Source organism: Callospermophilus lateralis, chromosome 3, assembly GCF_048772815.1.
Source record: "Callospermophilus lateralis isolate mCalLat2 chromosome 3, mCalLat2.hap1, whole genome shotgun sequence".
Taxonomy (NCBI): domain Eukaryota; kingdom Metazoa; phylum Chordata; class Mammalia; order Rodentia; family Sciuridae; genus Callospermophilus; species Callospermophilus lateralis.
In genome coordinates, this window is record NC_135307.1 from 140,612,517 (window position 1) to 140,633,764 (window position 21,248).

Genomic DNA, 21,248 nt, shown 5'->3' on the forward strand with positions numbered 1-21,248 from the left:
CACTTCTCTGGCTCAAATACATTTGGCTTCTTGGCTTATTATGTAGACTCTCAAAGTGGGATTTTGAGATTTTCTGTGTTTTTTTTTTTTTTTCCCCGAAGAAGCTTTTTAACCTACAAAATTGTAAATTATTCTTTGGAGAGAAATTAGAAGGATGCTCAGACTTCAGAATCCTGGGCAGATTTGGCAGTGGTGTCTGGGAAGGAGTCATGTTGTATAGTTGCTACCCAGGGTGCTGAATGATCAACTCTGTCCTCTGTCCCTTGTACTGTGTGTGTGTGTGTGTGTGTGTGTGTGTAAACCCAGAAAAAGCCTGCCCATCATTAAAAAGAATCGAAGTTAGTGAGTGATGAAGGAATAAGTCCTTGTCCTAAACATGCCCTATACACTCAGGAGTGACTGGGGAGTTTTAATTAGATCATTCTAGAAGTATGGCCAGATTTAGAAGATTGCTCTTTGCAGGTCATTTTCTAGTTCACAGATTTCCTTTGAATTTCTTCCTTGTGTTCCTTCAACATTTATTAGACTAGACCCTGAATTGGAAAGCTCATTATTCAGTTAAGCAGACCAATAGTTTTTGTTGGCTTGTTTTTGATTTTGCTGGGAAACATTGCTTACTATAGAACAAGACGTTCCTAAATTCTGTAAATTGTCCAGGCATGGCCTTGTGCTTATCCTGTTTAGCAGTCTGTAGGATAAAAATCATGGCCGTCTCCCTCTACCTCAGTCATTGCTTATTTTCCCCTGTCTGACCCTTCTCCCCTTTTCTCCCTCTTATCTTCTTTTAATTTGCTGCTTCTACTTTGATCATGTTTTACCCCTTCTCTTAATCCTTTTTCCCTTAAATAAACCTTTTTATATTCCCCATTTCCTTCCCATTTTTTTATGAGAAGTTAGATGTGATGTATTATTATTATTATTATTATTATTATTATTATTGGTACCAGGGATTGAACTCAGGGAACACTTGGTCACTAAGCCACATCCTCAGCCCTATTTTGTATTTCTTTTTAAATTTAGAGACAGGGTTGCTTAGCACCTTGCCATTGCTGAGGCTGGCTTTAGACCCGTGACCCTCCTGTCTCAGCCTCCTGAGCTGCTGGGATTATGTTATTTTTAACCATACGTCATACCTCTTTTAAATTTTTGATCTGAGCCATTGTTTAGTAGCTCTTGGTCTTAAATTTTGAGGTTGGTAAAACACAAAGAATGATATGACCATTCAAGTTTAAATCCAACTGCCTCATAATTTCCTTGATGCACAGAGGGAAATTGGACTCAATTTCCTACAGGAAGAAACTTGACTGAGGAAAGTATTTTGGTGTCACAGAGCAAGTTTGTGCTTATGTCAGCAGCTGGGTTCTAGGCCTAGCTTGAGCTTTGGCTTTGTGACAGTTAGCTCATATCCTCTGAAATCCTGCAGCATTACTGGCTGGAAAACAGTAGCCCTGCACTTACACCCTGTGTTTCCCCAGGAGTAAGCCAGTTGCAGGAGTTCCCCTCTGAGGACTGGAAGACTAGCATGTTGCTGGTGCCCTCTTGTGGCCACTTCTCAGCATTGCAAAAGGGAAAGAAAAGTCGATTGAAGGAGTTCCTGTCACATTATTAGGGCCATAAAAATCACTCCAGCTGAGTTGAGGGTTGATGGTCGTCATTTTGATGTGAGTTTTAGGTTATGAAAATTCATGATCTGTATATCCATAAAACTGGTTCCGTTCTCGATTGCTAGCACAGATAGATAGTTGACATTTGTTTATAGAGTAGCTACAGCTTCCTCTGCAGGTGACCGAAATAATAGACTTGACAAGACATTTTCATATCCAAAAGGAATGGTGTAGAGAAAAGATTTAAAGTTCTCCCAATAGGATAGGATTCTGCAACATAGTAGGTACTTAGTAACTTACCAAACTCTTACCAAAATTTTCCAATATAAGGTTCCTCTGATTTAACTTCTGTTCAGCTTTTATGATTTAGTAGGCTAATTTTTATGATCATACCATTTTTATGATGATACATTTTTTCTTTATAAAGAAAATATACTCCTGTATTAGATCTAGACAAAAATACATTCTCCTTGTGGCTATCATATGGGGCAAGGGGGCATTTCGAGACCTCTATTCTGTGAACTGACAAGGAGCCCTGTACATCTCAAAGGGTGTGTTCTCAGGGGTATACTGAGGTTTTCATCCACTGGGATTTGGCCAGCTCCTTTGCAGTCTCTCCCATGTCCCTTGCTGTGTGTCCCACACACACAAAAAAGATCGTTTCCTTTTGTGCCATAATGTGAAGTGTTATAAAGCATTGGATAATTAGTAACAAGTATGGACTTTCAACACAGTCCATCTGAACTTGACCATTTCCTTGGTCACTATTGAGCCATGAGCCTACTGGCTTAGCTGATGACTAGGATTGAGCTGGTGGGTGCATTTATGGGACCTCTGTGTGTGTATGGGTGAGAGGTAATGGGTGATATGGCAATGTACAATAAGCATTGGCTGTGATTGCTATGGATATTCTTATTCTTGTTTTAGTTGGTTTTGTTTTGGTTTACTTTTTTAAACTCCCTATAGAAAGGAAATGATTTCAGAATTTTTCAGGTTTTATTATGGGCTCTTTCTTCCCAGTTTTTGATAATTTATCGAGCATTTTGCTTTTTTAGTTTTTGAAATTGATTTTGGCTCCTTCCACATTCTAATCCAGGCAAAGGGTGGAGATGGTTGTTGAGGTCTTTTCTGAAGCCACTTCCTATTATTGAAGAGACGGGAGAAATGAAAAAGACTATTTTGGAAGGTATATTTTTTGAATGTTGACTCTTGTGGATTGGTGGTTTCTTTTTTCCATCTTAAATTTGATGCAGCAAATTTCCTTCAAATATAATAATGAACTGGGAAAAATTGGCATGGGTGAAGCCATGTCAACAGGTTGTTGCTAGAATTTTAAATAGCACACACTTCACCAGATTCTTTAAAGATGCTTTCCTTTCTAAAGTAAAACAGGATCTGGTTTTCATATTGGTGGGTCATGGGCTTTTATTTCCCAGGCATATTTTTTTCTATATTATAAGATTTTCATTTTGAGAAGAAATCCAAAGCTTAATAGTACATTATACTTTGTTTGATCAGTGATTCAGATTAAGTTTATTCAAAATTTTTGTAACTGGGGCTGGGGATGTGGCTCAAGCGGTAGCATGCTCACCTGGCATGCGTGTGGCCCGGGTTCGATCCTCAGCACCACGTACAAACAAAGATGATGTGTCCGCCAAGTACTAAAAAATAAATATTAAAAAATCCTCTCTCTCTCTCCCTCTCTCTCTCACTCTTTCTAAAAAAAATTGTAACTGGGAATAAGATCACAGTGAACTGTCTAAATCTACATTTTTAACTTACGCTTTTGATTTCTTTGGAAGTCATCTCTTGGAGTGGATTGGGGTTTTTCTGCCACATGATATGACCTATTCAAGATTCTCATTACAGAATTTCCCGCTTAGTCCTGAGAAAGACCTACTTTTATTACCCACTAGAAGCATCAAAGTTGTTCAATTTCTATTTCTTACCTATGTTGGATAAAGGATAACTTTATTATTTTGATGGAGGAAAATAGTGATTTTGTTCTTGTTTTAGTTTGTATTAATATATTTGGGACCTTAAGTATGTTTGATTATGGGGCATTTGCTTTTATTGTACATATCTTGTTCCATCTATTGTTGTGACTGCTTCTGCTATAGCCTTGACATGTTCACATCTATTTTTCTAATTTGTCATTTGCCTTTATTTTTTATAATGTTTTTTTTTAAGCATCACTTTAGTCTCACAATCTGATTCTGAAGATGGTCTTCCTTTGTTTTCACACTGAAAAAGGACTTTTTTGGAGAGTCATACACATGAGACTCTATTTATTCTCCTTCTGTCTGGTTATAGTTTTTATTTATCTCTTTCATCTGTTTCAAGTTTATTTTGATTTCTGGTCCAGTGTAGGAACTTAGGTATCCATTTGGCAAAAGTAAAACAACCTAGACCTATTTATTTCTTTCCCTAGTAATTTGACTGGCACCTTTTATCATATATTGAAATGCTATACATGTGGGGTTTGCACCTTGTAATTCTCTTTGATTCCAGCTGACATATTCCTTTGTACAGGGGTCAGACACCAACCACAGTTTTGCTGAAAGAACACAATTAGACACTTTATTTTGAAAATTGGAGTTTGTGTCTCAGTGTAATACCTTCTCTGGACACCAGATGGCATGATTTCATTGAGATGCTCGTGTGAGAGCAGCAGAAACATAGGGCAAACCAGAAACTCTCCAAGATGTAATGTGGGCAGCAGTGCCCAGGTCCTGGAGCAAAGGGTGAAGCTGAGTTTTGAAATCAGTTTGTTTATTCTTTTGTGAATAGATACACATCAGGAGCAGGCAGGGTCTTCCTAACAGGCTTTAATGTATCACTGTCACTGAGGTTTGCCCTATGGAGAGTTGTGTTGCTTGGTTTTGTTTTGAGGCTCTACAAACTCATGAGTTGGTTTGGATGTTCTGGATACTCACAACCTTATTGAGTCTGTTTCTTTGCTGTTTCATCAGAATCCTGTCTCAATTCCTATGAAGCACCAAAACAATTCTGGAAAAATCCCTATAGAAGGGCGCTGGACTTGTTTATCCCTGCCTCCTCTCTGCCTAGACCAAGGCAATTTTTACCACTAATAAACTGCTGGGTGACATGGAAAAAAAAAAAAAACCTGGGATGGTCCTTGGTTTGCTTTACATAAAATGCCTTATGCCCAACCAGAGATCATTGATTTGAATTTAAAGTACACCTCTTATTTGCTTGAAGGAGACTTCTTTACAGTGGATGCTTATATTAATTGTTTCTACTCCTAAGATGTATGTCATGCTGCATGCTGTACTACAAGTTGTCTTTTTGCTTCTTTTGACCCAGTGTCTGTGATGTTGATATGGGGTGTTCTGGACTCAGTATATGCATGTTTATGTACACCTGTGGCCCACCCATTTGTCCATAATTTACATAAAGCTTAGTTGTGATTTCAGCCTCAGCACATATTCACACCCTGCTAAGTAATGGTTAGGTGTGATGTTCTACTTCCCTTATTCTTTTAAAAATGTTATATATATATATATATATATTTTTTTTTTAAAGGAGGGGAGAGAGAATCTTTTTTGTAGATGGACACAACACAATGCCTTTATTTTTTTATGTGGTGCTGAGAATCGAACCCGGGTCCCACCTGTGCTAGGTGAGCACTCTACCACTGAGCCACAATCCCAGCCCAAGTTATATATATATTTAAGGTACAACTGGATATTTGCTATCTATCTACATATATACACATACACATACATACACAATCTAGTGAAATGATTACTAAAAATCAAGCCAATTTTCATATCTGTTATATAGTTATCCTTTTGTGTGTTTGGGTAGAGAGATCATCTAAAATTTATCACATTTCTAGAGTACAAGACAACACAATTAATTTTAATCCCTGTGCTATATATTAACTCTCCAGACTTTTTCTTCCTATGTAACTATAACTTCGTATCTTTTTGTCTTCCTGTCCCTGTTTGCTCCTTCTACCATTCTTTGGAACCACTGTTCTATTCTCTGGTGTATTCAACATTCTAAGAAATAGATTCCACATGTAGGAGAGATCATGCAGTATTTCTTTCTGAGCCTGGCTTATTTCATTCAACATAATGCTTTTCAGTTTCATCCCTTTTGTCGTGAATGGCGGTATTTCCTTTTATAATGCTGAATTTCTCCTCTTTAAAGCAGCAGTGTAAATCCTGCGTGTCTCTATGGGTTTTGTGGGATGAAGTGAGATGACACCCATTGTCAGTGTTCTTACCAAACTTCAATCCTGTTCCATCTTTTCCAAGTGGGCTGGTGCCCTTTTTTTTTTTTTTAGTTCTATGCTTAAAGAGTAGCTTGTGCAGGGGATGTTTTAGTGTGTTTTTAATAGAAAGGAAAACATTAGCATATCAATAACTATGTGTCCTTTGGCAACATGGATTTCTGGAACACAGATTGCTAGCATGAACACAGATATGGCAGTTTCACCCTTTAGAGATTCCCTGGTTATCTGCTTTGCTCTCCTCTTATATTTCTTATTTCTCCCAGCTCTTTCTAGCTACTTTTTACTGATGCATTCCATCCACTTCCTCTTCTCTCACTTTTCTCTAGGTTGCTGTCCTTCCTCCTGTTTTGATGTTACGGGGGATGGTGTGTGTGAGCTACCTAAGCTTCCCACCTCACAAGTGCTTCTGGTCATCTGACCAAGAATGAGGCCCAAACCCAGTCTTTCATGACTATCTCATTAAAAGCTAGTTTGTTCCTTCATATACTCACAAATAAAAGATTTACTAAAATTACTGAATTTATCAGTATATTGGCATGTTTCTTTCATCTGTAAAAGAAGTTATACAAGTTGTATATTTTAATTTGGGATGGGGACTTTTAAAAATACCTTTCACGGAGTTCTGGCTCACATCATTGATGCTTTATGAAGACCTAACAAAAGTAGCGATTCAACAAGATTTAATTTTTTTATGCCAAAAAAAAAGAAGAAGAAACAGAGCAGATGATAGCCTAGACTGCAGAGCCCAGAAAGGAGAAGCCTAAGGAAAGAAAAACAGAAGGTACTAAGGGGAAGTCGGGTGGGGATGGGACTTACAGAAAGGGGGTGAGGGAGTCTGCGGTGGTGATGGGGAGGTCTGAGGAAGTTCTGGGTAGGCCCTGGTGCAGGTAGATAATCCAGAAGCCCTAAGAGAACCTCAGTGCCCAGTTCCCCAGGGCTTCCTTATAATCTGCTTTTTCTTCCATATATGTTTCCATAAACTTTTGTAAACTTGTCAAAGCAAGTTTTGATAAATTTGAAAATTTCAGATCATTGATCATCCACTATAAGTTGGTCTTTGGAAAAATCTTTCAGTAAACTGGATTTTTTGAAATTGCCTGGAGCTACAGCATCTCAGGATTCCCCCAGGGACAGTTCTGGCTCAAGGTACCACTGAGATTTTTTTTTTTTTTTTTTTTTTTTTGCATTGGGAGTCCCCTTAGAGGGGAGAAGTCAAACATAGGTGGGAGATAGTTCCAAAATAGTTCGATTGGGGTGTGTTAAATAGCAAACCAAAGAGGTTAACGCCAGTATAAGGTTGGGGAAGAAACAATCCTGAAATTGGCAATTAAAATCAGCTCCCAGACGCATCAAGCTGCCATCTATGGAAGGATGGGACAGGGCCTAGCTGGGAATGTGTATGTGCCCTCATTTAACTTGAATGGAAAAAAATAGAACAAAAAACTAACTGGGACTTCTTTTTTTCTTATTAATTTTTAAATTTGTTTTAATTAGTTATACTTGATAGTAGAATGCATTTATGCACTTTGATATATCATATATAGATGGGATATAATTTAGCTAGGACTTGTGTTAGGCTAGAAATCTGCCAGTAACTTAAGCAGTATAAATTTTACTCTCCATAGGAGAATCTCCTTATATAATTAAGGGAAAATGACCTCTGTGTTTCCATAATGCCCATTATCGTCTCTGAAGAGGTCAGTGAAGAATACAGCAGGAGGACATTACTCCATCAGGGTATCTTAGCCTAACTGCCGGAGAGAGGGCAGCAGCCCCTGTGCAAAAATCAGCACTGCCTTTGTTTCCCTTCTCTCAAAGTCAAGTCTGGCTCTGTTATTTAGCTAACTTCAAGGAAAGCAAGAACTTAGGGCCCCCATGTAAAAGCAGCTCATTTTTTTTTTTTTTTTTTTTTTCTGGCAAGGAGAAAGGATCCTAAATAGGTGTGTATATTCAGAACATTCTGAATGTGTTTATATAAATAGAATGAACCATCCCTTGTTACTCTGGCCCTAGAAGATGAGACAAAGTCAGGTTTACACTGTTTATGTTTGCATATACTGATATGCAGTGAGTTCATATTTTCTGTAAAGACTGAGTGAAAAATTGTTGACTTACTTTAATCTGAAATTTTAAACTCTATTGAAGAAATTTACCAGATGTTGAAAAATGTGAACTTCATATTAAAAAATGGTGTTTTTTTTTTTTTTATGAACAATTGACTCCTTTAAGAGATACATGCAATTAAACTAGCTTACGTCTGCTTTTGTTTCAGAGAAATTGCAAGTCTAAATTTTATAACTTGGCACGTGAGCTTTTCTGATGGCCAAGAAGTAGTTTATTTACAAATAATGCTTTTCTATTTAAAATAATGGATCTTTTTAAGTTTAAATTATAAATGCTAGTATTTAGAAATTATATAGTGAGTTTTCATATATATGTGCAGACATTTAAACTGAGTCATGGAAATATATTTATGGGCATGGAAAAAAAACTGATATTATTGACTGAAGAAAGCAGACAAATAAAACTGTCTGAAGGCCAATTTGTTTTTGTGAAAAGTGTGTGTGTGTGTGTGTGTGTGTGTATAAGTGTGTAAAGTATAAATAAACATCAGCACTAAGCTTTTCTTTTTCATTCCTCCTTAGCTCTTTTTTCTTTAACCACATCTTGATTTTGCTTTTGACGTAATAGCCATGAGTTATTATATCAGAAACCACAAAGAGAAGTTGCTTGTAATTCGAGGTGCATTATTTGTATTTTATTTGCATATCACAGTGGTTTTCCTGAGCTATTCAATGTGGCCTTCTGTTTATGACTTCTTTTATTGATACTGGCCAATTTTTCATTGCACCCATAATGTAATAAAAACCTCTAAGGATGATAAAGCCAAAAGGAAAATAAAATGCTCAAGTTCTCTGGTTCCTAGTGACTCCCTTCTGATGGCAGACCTGCATTGCCCTGTATCTTAATGAAGCAGCCCAGTTTTTTTCATCAGGTTTTATCTCCACTTTGCTCTGAAATTCTCAATGAGTAACCCAAGGACTTCAGATAGGGAAGTAGCCAGTGTTCGTGAGGACTTAGAAATTTTCAGTTTTAATACACCTATTTCCTTATAGGGGAGTTAAAATTGTTTGACAGAAAATAATTCAATTCACCTGAATCCCTGTGAGAAATGTATAAGATAAAAAATGTTCTATCCAACTTAAGGAAAGGAAAGTGAAATAAATTTCATGCCTTTAGAGATGGCAATAATGGAACATTATAGAGAAAATTAGCAGTGGGTGTTATCCTTGACATTAAAATAAAGCAAGTGAATATTAGTACCACTTAAATGGTTATACACTCTCTTCCTTTTTAACTTAATTGAGTAGTGATACTAGAAATAGTAGCCCTTACTACGAAGCATTCTAAGCAAATGGCTGGGGCCTGCCGTCATTAAAGTGTATAAGTCCTTTAAGCTCTCAAGATAACCCTTTGAGATTCGCAGATTTCCATCTTATAGGTGAAGACAGTGTAGTACATGGAAATCTAATCCATGGTCCGCAGTTACACAGTTCCTAGAAGGAAGGCTGGGGATTTGCACCTACCATGTCCATCTAACCTCAGAGTGTATTCATTCATTCATCCTGTTTATGGTCCACCATTCATATCTTCCCTTCCAGAAACTTTGATTTGGTGAGTTTAACATTATATTCATCAATTCTCCATGTAACATTCTCTATGTTTCAACAATATTTTCTGATATAGAGAGTGAAAAAGTTTTAAGCTGCTTGTTTGTCTTACTGGATTTCTTAGTGGAGTTTCATTTTTTTAAAAAAAAAATATTATACATTGTATAAGTTCCAAGCAAGAAAATTACAGGCAGATTTTGCCAATGGCTATGATGGTATACCTCTTTCAGCCTGCAGAGCATCTCTGCAGATGAGGTTGTTTGGATGGCACTCGGTGAAACCCTGGATAGCCACCTCGTGTGGTTGGGGTCCAGCGTCCTCCTCAGTCTTCAACAATCTACTGTGTATCTCAGCTGCTAGGTTTCTTTGCTTTATCCTCTTTCTTCTTCATTCTAAATTATGAGCTATTGCCAGATTTATATTTCTAATGCTTGGCTCTGATCATTTTACTCTCCTACTCATGAGTGAACCTGAATTTCCTTCACTGTTCATACTAAAATAATTACTGATGGACCAAAGGCCTAAGTGTTAAAAACAATAAGAAGAACAGCAGCAGCAGCAGCAGCAGCAGCAGCAGCAGCAGCAGCAGCAACAACAACAACAACAACAGCAGCAACAACAACAACAAAACCAGAACAAATGGAAAGTAACATGGCTGAATTAATTTGAAATCTTGTAGTGGGAAAATTGCTTCTAAGCAGGATGTTAAATAACAAAGCTCAAGTTTTTAAAAAATGGTATACTTGACTAAATAAAAATGAACTTAACCTTGCCAATAATAAGTTTAAATACAGTTTGACAAGATTTATATTCAATAACTATTTCCATGGTGAAGGGTTCTTCCAAACCTGTAAGCCAAAGACAAACCATGAGCCCATTGAAAAATTGCCAAAAGATAAGAACAAGAATTTCACTGATGGAGAAATACATAAATTTGCTAAACGTTTGAAAACAATTTGATAATATGTGTCAGAAACGGGCTGGGGATGTGGCTCAAGCGGTAACTTGCTCGCCTGGTATGAGCAGGGTGCTGGGTTCGAACCTCTGCACCACATAAAAATAAAATGAAAGACGTTGTGTCCACCAAAAACTGAAAAATAAATATTTAAAAAATTCTCATTGAACAACTAATAAAAAAATTCTCAAATTCTCTCTCTCTCTCTCCTCTCTCAAAAAAAAGAAAGTGTCAGAAACAAAATGGCACATTTTCATTTGTCCAATAGTTCCAGTATTAAATCTTCTTAATATAATCATCTTTGAACTTATAGTTATGCAAAAATGATTATTGCAATATTGCTTGTACCAGTAAAAAAAAAACAGGAAGTGATGTAAATATCCATTATTTAGTGACTAGTAAATAAATTGATTAAAACCAAATGCTAAATTATTGAAAAAACAACAACAGCAACAACAACATAAATCCCAGCAACATAAATTGCTAATATAAAAACAACTCCAAGGTACATTACTTGTGAAAACACAAATTCTTGGGTGTTTTTTTTTCTCCCTAAAATGCCCATAAAACTGTTTATGGTGAGCACATCAGACAAACAGAATCAGGGAAGAGTAATAGGGTACTTAATTTTCATTTCATACCTTTCAGGGTTTTGTGCTCATATTACTTTTATTTTTTAAAAATAGAAAAGTAGGACAGTAAATAAAACACCTATAATTCTTGTTGAATAATGACTAATCTCCTTTTTTATTTTTTTAGGGCCCTTGGGCCTCTGATGAGAACCTGCCTATTAAACTTTATTTCTCATTATATTTTTCTACCTTAACTTCTGGATCCATTGGGCTGCTTGCTTGGTACCAAACGTCTCCATTCATTTGGGGTCCCCTCCCTACCTCCTTCTCGGTGCCAGTACCTCCTGCTGGAGTGACCTCGGTCCTTCTGTTCAAGTTTGCACCCACTCTTATTTTAACTCCCATGTCCTTTAGTTCAGTCTCCACTGATACCTGAGCTGAAAATAATGTTTCCTGCACATGAACTAGCATAACCCCTACCTTGTTCAGTTCTACTTGGACAGTCACTCTGTGACTTGGTATTCTGTTACGGGGTGTCTGCTGCTATCAGGAACAGAGGAGCAGGATGTGGGAGTGTTGTACTTCAGAAACCTCCCAGAATGCCTAGCACAGAGCCAGGCTTAGATGTGATGTCAGCTGCCTGACAGGCTCAGTGCCAAGCAAGATACGGCCATTGGTAGTAATGTCAGTATCCTGAACACAGAAAAGAACTGTCCTGCCTGGTGTTAGGAGCAGGAACAGATGTAGCATTTTTGGAGGACCAATGACTAGCCATCAATTTCTCTCAGTATCTACATTCATCACTAGACATCTACAGGGAATTGGTTCCAGGACCCTGGCAGGTAACAGAATCCATGGAATTCAAATCTTTCATATAAAATGTCATCATATTTGTATATAACTTACATATGCATCCTCCCATGTACTTTAAATAATCTCTGGATTAATTATAATAACTATCATAAATGCTATGTCAAGAGGTGTTATGCTGCATTGTTTAGGGAATAATGACAAGGAAAGAAAGTTTTCACTTGTTCAGTCCAGATGCAGTTTATGCATTTTATTTTCAAATATTTTTCATTCATGATTGATTGACTCTACCGATGCAGAACTGGTAGATATGGAAGCCAAAGTGATTTTTTTTTTGTTTGTTTTTGTTTTGGGTACCAAGGATTAAGCCCAGGGGCACTTAAGCACTGAACCACATCCTCAGCCCTTTTTAATTTTATTTTGAGATAGGGGGTTTCTAAATTGCTGAGATTGGCCTCAAACTTGCCATTCTCCTGCCTCACCTTCCCTGGGGTTATAGGTGTGTATCACTCTGCCCAGCAGCCAGTGTTTTTAAAAAGGGAAGGACACTTAGGCCATGGATTCTGGACATCTTGATATTCTGAATTTTTGAGACTCCATCAGGCTCACGTGGCAGAATTGGGAGCAGCGCCTGCATGGAGACCCCGTCTCTGGGCTAACTCCCATCCTTCTCCACCCACGGTAGCAACTACCACAAGAGCCTCATTGTGTAGGAAGCGCCCAGCAAACAAGGTTAAAGTCCACCCATTCAGGTGTCATCTCATCATTTGTATAATCTGGGAGTTGCATTCCTGAGCAGCCGACCCTCTTTTCAGAACCTGCCTAGTTGAGATGTCACTTCCCTGACAGTGAGGCACTTAGGCTCCAAGAGAGAAAATCACCATGCGCTCCCTCCCTTTCTCAAATTTTCCCTAACAATTAACGCTGCACTAACTTGACACCCTCTTCCTTGTTTGGCTTTGTAAACCCAGGTCCTTTTTTTCTATTAATTCCAGACATTAATATTTTCTTTCACGCAACTGCCGCCATTCACCCGTGAAACAGTTTGAACATTATGTAGCTGTCAAGATGCCTGGGGATTACCCAGTATGCCTTGCCTGTGAGAAAGTGACACCACGGAGGCCGAGTTTTGAGATGTTTATTTTGAGAGTACGCTGACAAGCATGAAGGCCTGATCCCAGAGTGGCAATTTCATTTAATTAAAGGCCTCTTTTTATTATAGTTTTCCACCACTTTTTTTTTATATATATATATATCAGAATGATTGTTAAAGTCTGGCTAGCCAGAGGATTTCTCTTGGACTGTTAAAGGGAGGCGGGTGGGCGGGTTGCTCACTCGCTACTGAGAATTCCACTGAATGACTGTGAATGCATCTATTTTCACTATCCCTCTAAGAGCTGCTGCTCAACATGTTGTGTGTGTGTCCAAGTTTCAAATCAGAGGAACTGGGCTTCTACCCATATTCTGTGTTGCCAAACTTTTAAAATGTGAGAGTTGAATATATACATGTATCTATAGCTTAATTTCTTTTGTTTAGAGTTATTATCCTGGAGGCTGGGGAATCACTCAGTGGTAGAGCATTTACTTGGCATCTGAGAGGCCCTGGGTTCCATCCCCAGCATAGTAAAAAGAAAAAAAAAAGTTAGTAGCCTTGTTATGCTGGAAGGCTGACTTTTCAGATTGTACCTTGGTATACCTATTAAGACTTTCTTTCATTGGTGCATTATATTATGATTGTACTTAGAAGTGGGATTTGTTAGGCCATATCTGTACGTATATATAACATAATTTGAGCAATTGTTCCCAGGACATCTCCTTTCCCCACCTCTCTTTCTCTATAGGGATGTTACTTTCAGCTAAAATCGTTGGGAAACATTTTTTTAAAGTAATTTTTAATATGGGGCTAAATAAAAACACAAAAGGACCTGAAAAATAATTCAATTAATTAATGATGGGTATTAACAATTCTGGGGTTAGGGCTGGGGCTCAGCGGTAGTGCACTTGCTTAGCATTTGTAAGGCACTGGGTCAGATTCTCAATACTGCATATAAATAAATAAAATAAAGGTCTATCAACAACTTTAAAAAGTTTTTTAAAAAATTCTATAAATGCTTGTGCCAGAGTAACCTAATCGATAATTTATATTCTTATATTTGCTTCACTTTGATATTAGAAATTCATTTCAGTAAATATTTATGGGGACCTATCTTCCCTGTCCAAGCCACTTGGGGTAGATTGTTCATATACCTTTTCATAGTGCTATGCTTCAGAATGAACTACAATGCCTCAAATTTGAATTTCTTCTTTATAGCATTTTTCAGATGATCTTCATCTATCCCCTCATTGATTTTTCATTCATTTATGCCTTCTTTTTTCTTTTCCTCAGGTATTAATGAGCTAGCATATCCCAGGCACTGTACGATGGTGCCTATGCATGTAACACACGGACACAGCCCATAATTCACATGTTATGTCTAAAGCCTGGTTTTTCTTTTCCCTCTCAATTGATCTGAAAACTATGGAAGAGTATCTGCCATTGCCCTTCATTTTGCTTTGAGCACAGTAACTGGAGGGACATTATTCTTCCCTTTTGGTGTCCATTTCACAGCCCCTGGGAAGAACCCAGCAGGTCAGCGGTGTCAGGGCTGAGGCCAGCTGAGGGCCTGGCTGACTGGAGTTCCACTGGCAGGGGGGAAACAATGCTCTCTGCTGTCCTGCAGGTGCCTGGATGCACAGAGAATGGCAACTCTGCTGTTTTAATCTCTATGTCCCCAGATCCAGTCTGAGTCCCATCGCCCCATCTTTTGAGCCACTGATTCTGGAGATTGATTTATTATGATTATATTTCAAAGTATGGGGTTCTGTTGAAGCAGCCATCTGGCTAAATATTTGGAATTTTTTTTCCCTTTTCAGTGACTCTCTGTTATCCCTAGGAGGGGTGGGCTTCTCCCCATGACTCCTGACACTGATGTTGATTTCTGGAATTTTTGTGGGTAGGGAGGGGCGGAATGATATATCCACAATGAAACCAAACAGAAAAAGCTCAGGGAACCCATTGGTATTCTGACTGTAAAGGCAAAGGAGAATTAGTCATTCACTCCCCCATTTTTATTTTTTTATTTTTCTGGGGCCTTCTATCTCTATGCAAGGAGATGTTTGTTCTGGGTGTTTCTCTGTAGACTGCTTTGAGCCTGGGGACTGTGGGAAGCATCTTTACTTAATGGAGATTCTAGACTTATACCTGGATGTTAAAACTTCTGTCTTGTTCTTTCTCTTTTAAAGGCACAAGTGATCCATATGTGAAATTTAAGCTGAATGGGAAGACGCTGTACAAAAGCAAGGTCATATATAAGAACTTAAACCCAGTTTGGGATGAGATAGTTGTGTTGCCAATACAAAGCCTTGATCAAAAGCTGCGGGTGAAGGTAATCATAGATGCTTTTCAAATCTCCTCCTCTAGTAGAAATATTTCTCAGTAGTTTTTCCATGACTTCTTAAAAGTTAACTTGCCCTTATTAATCTTCAAGGCTGGGTATTAATGATAGAGAATGAATTCTTTATACCCTTAGCAGAAACTTTATGTTTCTCTCAAATCAATGAGAGAGGCTCTATAGCAAATCAGAGTGAAAATAATATCTCCATTGATTGTATTCAAATTCACTGAATGTGGAAGAATTATTACTGGTAGTGCAATGGTGACAGGTACTAAAGCCTTTCTCATTAGGACTAACTTTATACTTAATAGAGTTTCAAGCTACTGGGTGCAAGCATCAATTGTTCTAACATCTGGGTTAACACTGCATGAGTTGAGTGCAGAATGGGATTGCTATAGAATATTTAGCAAATTTCTTATTTAATTGGCAGATCTACTCACCATGGAAAATACTAAATTTTAATGAGAGGCCATTTAAACTAAAGAGCAGTACATTGTGTGTAGCATTTTAATTCATATGAATATGCCTTAAAAGTCTTTTCTACTGTTGTTTGGTCCATGTGTAGGCAAAATGGGCAATACTGGATAATTTTGTTCTCTGAATAGGCTTGACTAAATTTTTCTTTACCTGTACTGGGTGGATTATTTTAAGATCTGAAAGGTGGATTTCAAAATTTCTAGCCTATTGCATTTGTTAATCATTTAATAAACTTGATTGGTTTATTACCATTTTCATGTGCATTAACTGGCCTCTGCCTTTTGTAGGTGTATGATCGAGATTTAACCACATCTGATTTCATGGGTTCTGCATTTATCATTCTCAGTGATCTTGAACTTAACAGGTATTGTAGTTTTATATCTTAATTGTCATTAATGCAATTTTAGAAGGAACTCAAGATGATGTTAAATGGTACTTGTTTAGATCAAATAACAAAATAATATGAATGACAGAAAGAGTGCTTTAAAGTGTTATAACTCTCAACATATTTTCTGAGACTTGCTTTCTAGATGTCAAATGTTAATCAGGCACTAAGTCATATATTATGTATTCTAAAATGTGTATGGGGTTTTGATCATTCATTCATTAATATTCAGGGTCATTAACCTAATTTAAAATAAACATGTATATTTTATTTGGGTGTTAGGAGAGGGAGATAAGTTAACCAACTATTGAGTTAGACAATTCCAAATAATTTTTCTGGTTGGTTTACATTCAGTTAATTTAGGGCCTTTTTAGCTTGTGTCTAATAGTTTTCCAGGAGTAGGAAACTTTTACTTTAAACTCCTAATGAACTACAACAGTAAGTGGTACTGTTAATAAGTGCTACACTTATTTTTCCTTTTTGGCTTGTAGAACAACTGAGCATATTTTAAAATTGGAAGATCCAAACAGTTTAGAAGATGACATGGGAGTGATTGTGTTGAATTTGAACCTAGTAGTAAAACAGGGTGATTTCAAGAGACACGTAAGTGTGACCCTTTTGTGCTTTTTAAACTTGTCATTGTGATTGTCCTTTGGTTGCTGGGCTGCAGATAACTGACATTTTTACTATGATTTTGGAGTGGAAACACTTTCATAGAGTTAAAGTGCCTATCTGTGGTTATATACATCTTCTCTTTTGAAATCCTGAAAAGAAAATCTACTTAGAAATTAATCTCTATTTTAGTTATGGATATGGTTAGCATTAGTGTTATTAAAACTTACATGATACATATGGTATGTTCATAACTATCACACAAAATATGCTTTTAATTATTTAGTAATAATGTTTTAGGTCCCAGATAACGGAGATATTTTTCTGTCATGAAAAGCAGTTCTCAGGATTTAATTATTGATTGCATTTTATTAAGGTGATTGAGTATACATTTGCATCATTCCTCTTTTTTTTTAAACTTTAGCTGCTAAGTGCTCTATTGGTACTGCTTTGAGAAAGATACAAATTTTAATATTCTCTGGTCTATTACATTGAAATTTCTAATTAATGTCCTACTCACTGAAGATGCCTATAACATCAACAAAACATTAGACTTCACAAGATAGAATCAATTGAGACTCTTTTTATGAGCACATTTGTTTATAAGAATCATAATGTCATTTTATTTTTAGGGATTATGCATGATAATTCCAAGAATTAAAATAAGACAAAATGAGTTTTGACTAATTTATTTGAAAGATATTATTAAAGCCAGCTAAATACCTATTTGAAAAAGAGTAAGATGTATAACAATTTCACATGTGCAGAATCCACTGTAAAAATCTGAAGCTTATTAATAATAATGCCTTTAAAAATGTTTCTTGAATTGAGGCAGTGGGTTGCTTAAGGAGAGAGCTTTTTGTTTTGGCATAACTAGTAATTTTTAAGTAACTTATTTAATTAAAAATATCGTGAATAATTTTCTAGGAAACTCATAAAGACAGCTTTAGAACACTAAACTTTTAATTGCCAGAGGGTCAACTGAACTCTTGATCTTTAAATTTAAATTCCTTATTTGTGAGAATTTACTTGACAGCAACAGAAGAAAACTCTATTAATTGCTTTTTAAAGATGTGGCACTATTCACATTTAGGATATCAATAAAGTTGATATTTTGATGTTAAAATGTGTTATTAATGCTAAAAATAAACTTTTTCCTTACTCACGTGGTGATGGAGTGTTGTTCTCTAACTTCCTCTCAGTCTTCTTCTATGTCAATGGTACTGCAGGTAATGAGTTGGATACTAGGTTAGAATAAAATACCATGTAAATAAGTATAATTTGCCACATGGTTGTATATTTGTTAACATATATCTGTTAAAAAAATTTTAACATACTTCAGTGGTATTTTGAAAATTAGATGATTTCCCAATAAAAATAGTTATGTATTGAAATGACTATTTTTGTGTATTTTTCTGTAGTATATTTGATTACATTTAACAGTCATATTGGCTCTTAAAATACACTTATAAATATTGCTAAAATTTAGAATTTTAGTGACATGACAGTTTCAGTTTATTTCAAATTGCAGGTCAATTAATATCAGATGCAGTATAGATTTGTTTTGCTGAAACATCTCAAAGAATATCACTATAGTTGGCTCTCCTTTTACTTGACCTTCCCCATCCCTTGGGTTGAAGAATTTTTCAGACTTTCTGCTCACTTGTTTCCTTTCTTGTTCTTTTTTCCTGGCAAGGGTTGATGTACAATATACTTATTTTGTATATTCTTATAGATATATTATAACAGAGAAAACCTTGCCTGTTTGCATTTATTTTGACTGGTTTTTTTTTTGTATACTTGATCAAAATATTATCAAGGAACAGTTAATTGAAGCATAATTTATTGGAGGCCATATGTGGTTATTCAACTTACAGTGCATGTCATGGGCCCTTTGGGAATAATAGACAAAAGAAAATGTTTGTTGTTTTCATTGAGTTTAAGTTCATATTTAAAGGAAATCTTATATAGAGTTTTTAAGTGGGCATGACTACCACTTGGGACTGGAGGGCACTAGATTATTTGATCAAAGTAATTTATAAATTTCCTTTTTTTTTTTTTTCCTTTCTTTCGGTGCTGGTGATGGAATCCAGAGCCTCTTGCATGCTTGGAAAGCTCTCTACCACAGAGCTATACCCTGCAGTCCTTAAATATTATTTTAAATTAAACTTTGTTGGAGAAATTTCAGTTTAAATTCCTAGTCTCTCGTACCTGTTCTTTCTTTACAACACCATGAGTTGGTTTTTGTTGCTTTAGAACCACACTGGCAAAAACCTTCATCTATGCAATATTTTTAAATTTACTATTGTGTCTAAGGATTTAAATATATGTGAGCATGGTACAGTCAGAAGGTAAGGCTTTGGCTGGAAGAGACTGGAAGACAGAAAAACATGCTTTTTCCTTTCCTTTGAAAAAATAGGATTGTAATTAAAATAATGGACTCTGTCATCTGACTGCCTGTGTTTAAACCCCAGTACCACCAATGCTCTGGTAAAATTCTCAGAATTATTTAACCTTTCTGAGCTACAGTTTCCTTATGTATGAAATAAGGATAAGAAGAGTATCTTTCATATGGTCATGAAGATTGAGGTTACCAAACAGGGTGCTTGGCATGCTGTAGAGACATTCAGTATGTGGTATTTCATAGCACAGGAGTAAGTCAGCAAATAGTACCAGTCACTTCCCTTTTTATCCTGATCTATTTTGTCTTTTATAATCGTTACAAAAATCAAATGAAATATTATCCATCAAAGGGTCCCTAAAGAGCCCTGTGTACCTGTAAGATGGTAATTAATTTTGGTGCTTGAATTGGGTGAAAATATTCATTGTCATGTTGAGAAAATACCAGGAAACCTGATTTTAATACCCTAATTGTATTATCATAACCCCATGTCGTGTGCTAAATGTTGAATCCTATTTCACCAAGGAAAGCCTTATTCACAAAGAATATTTTCAAGTCAGTTCTGTACCATTGTGTTCTAGTTGCTGGTCAATGGAGGGTAAATGGGTTTCCCTTAAAGAATATTTTTTTTTGAATTCTCATTTATTGGGAAGACATTATTGGCCAAGTGGATAGGTCATTTACCTAAAAGTATTTTTTTTTCTTAAGCATATCAGTAAATGGGGTCTGCTCGATTAGATACATAATTGAGTTGTAATCTCCCAAATTCATCCAAGTTTTAACATCCAGTTAGCTGGTTAACCAGCCAGAGTAGAGCTTTGAAGTACTGGATGGTCACAGGAGTGATGAGAGGATTTTGCTGGGAGAGAATTTTAATTGTAGATGAAATTTAGCAGCCTTCGAATGACAAGTGAGAGATCAGAAGATAAAAGGGGTGAAGTTTTTTGCTATTCAGAAAATTTTTCTACCCTCCTACACAGTTATATTAACTCATTTTTATTAATTGGAAAATAATGATTTAGGATTTTTCTGTCATATTGAATGTTGTGTCATATTGAATGAGCTATGAAAGTGAACAAAATTGTGTTTTCTTTTATCAAAACCTTGGACCCCTAATCATGAACTAACATTGGTAGTAAATTTTGTAAATTTCAAACAGGAGAAATATTTTTTTTAGAGATAAAGTTATACTGTCTTAAGATAACTTAAAGAACAAATGTGGACAGGTTTTGGGTTTCACTTGCCTAGAACAGGTGAAGCCCTGGGTTTGATCCTCAGCACCACATAAAAAAGACAAATAAATAACAACAAATAAATAAAGATTAAGTTCTTAAAAAAATAAGGAACAAATGTACTTCTAGAGATTGAAAAGTATTCATCTGTCATTGCCTTTGCATACAAAATGCTTTGAGAAAATTATGTAACACAACAACATAAACGTGGTGATTTTTTTTTTTTCTGTTACTGTTTGCTCAAATGCACTTTCATGGTACCTTCCAAATTTGGTTATCACTCATGTGCACGTAATCTGCACCATATAATATAATATGGTTACATTGTTATCCATTCTGTTTCTCTTTCATTTTGCCATGTTCAATGTTCAATGGACATGATCCATAGCGATGGTCAAATCGAAAGCGCCTGAGTGCCAGCAAGGTAAGTACGCTTATTTTTTTGTTTAGATTATTTGACTAAAACTTTATGCTTGTAACAGATACAGACGTATATGTAATTGATATTATCCATCCTTTACTTGTAACCACATTCTCTGCCTTTTACTGCCAAAATGAATAAGAAAGGAATAATGTTCCTTTAACATTCTATTAAATAAAGGCATATCCAGATGTTTGAACTTACACTTTTTGGAGTGATGACATTTTATATGTATTGGCCATGTTAGAAGTTTACACTTCATTAAGCTGGATTATTTATAATGTAGCATGGTTCATTTTAGTCCTTTAGGAAGTTATTTACCATTAGCTTGACACCAGCTTTGATGTTATAGGGGCAATGTAATAATTGATTGAAAGGACTGAATACATGTTATATTTTATAAGTCTCCA

General features: G+C 36.2%; 1 protein-coding gene across 4 annotated transcripts in view; it reads left to right on the forward strand.

Moving 5' to 3' along the window:
- Positions 1-21,248, forward strand: part of Mctp2 (multiple C2 and transmembrane domain containing 2) — a 160,870-nt gene that overhangs the window by 19,372 nt on the left and 120,250 nt on the right. For all 4 annotated transcript variants that reach the window (XM_076848831.2, XM_076848832.2, XM_076848833.2 and 1 more), the window contains exons 4-7: positions 15,159-15,301; positions 16,075-16,151; positions 16,664-16,775; positions 20,806-20,841. In XM_076848831.2, coding sequence (XP_076704946.2) covers positions 15,159-15,301; positions 16,075-16,151; positions 16,664-16,775; positions 20,806-20,841 — 368 coding nt within the window. The remainder of the gene's footprint in view (positions 1-15,158; positions 15,302-16,074; positions 16,152-16,663; positions 16,776-20,805; positions 20,842-21,248) is intronic.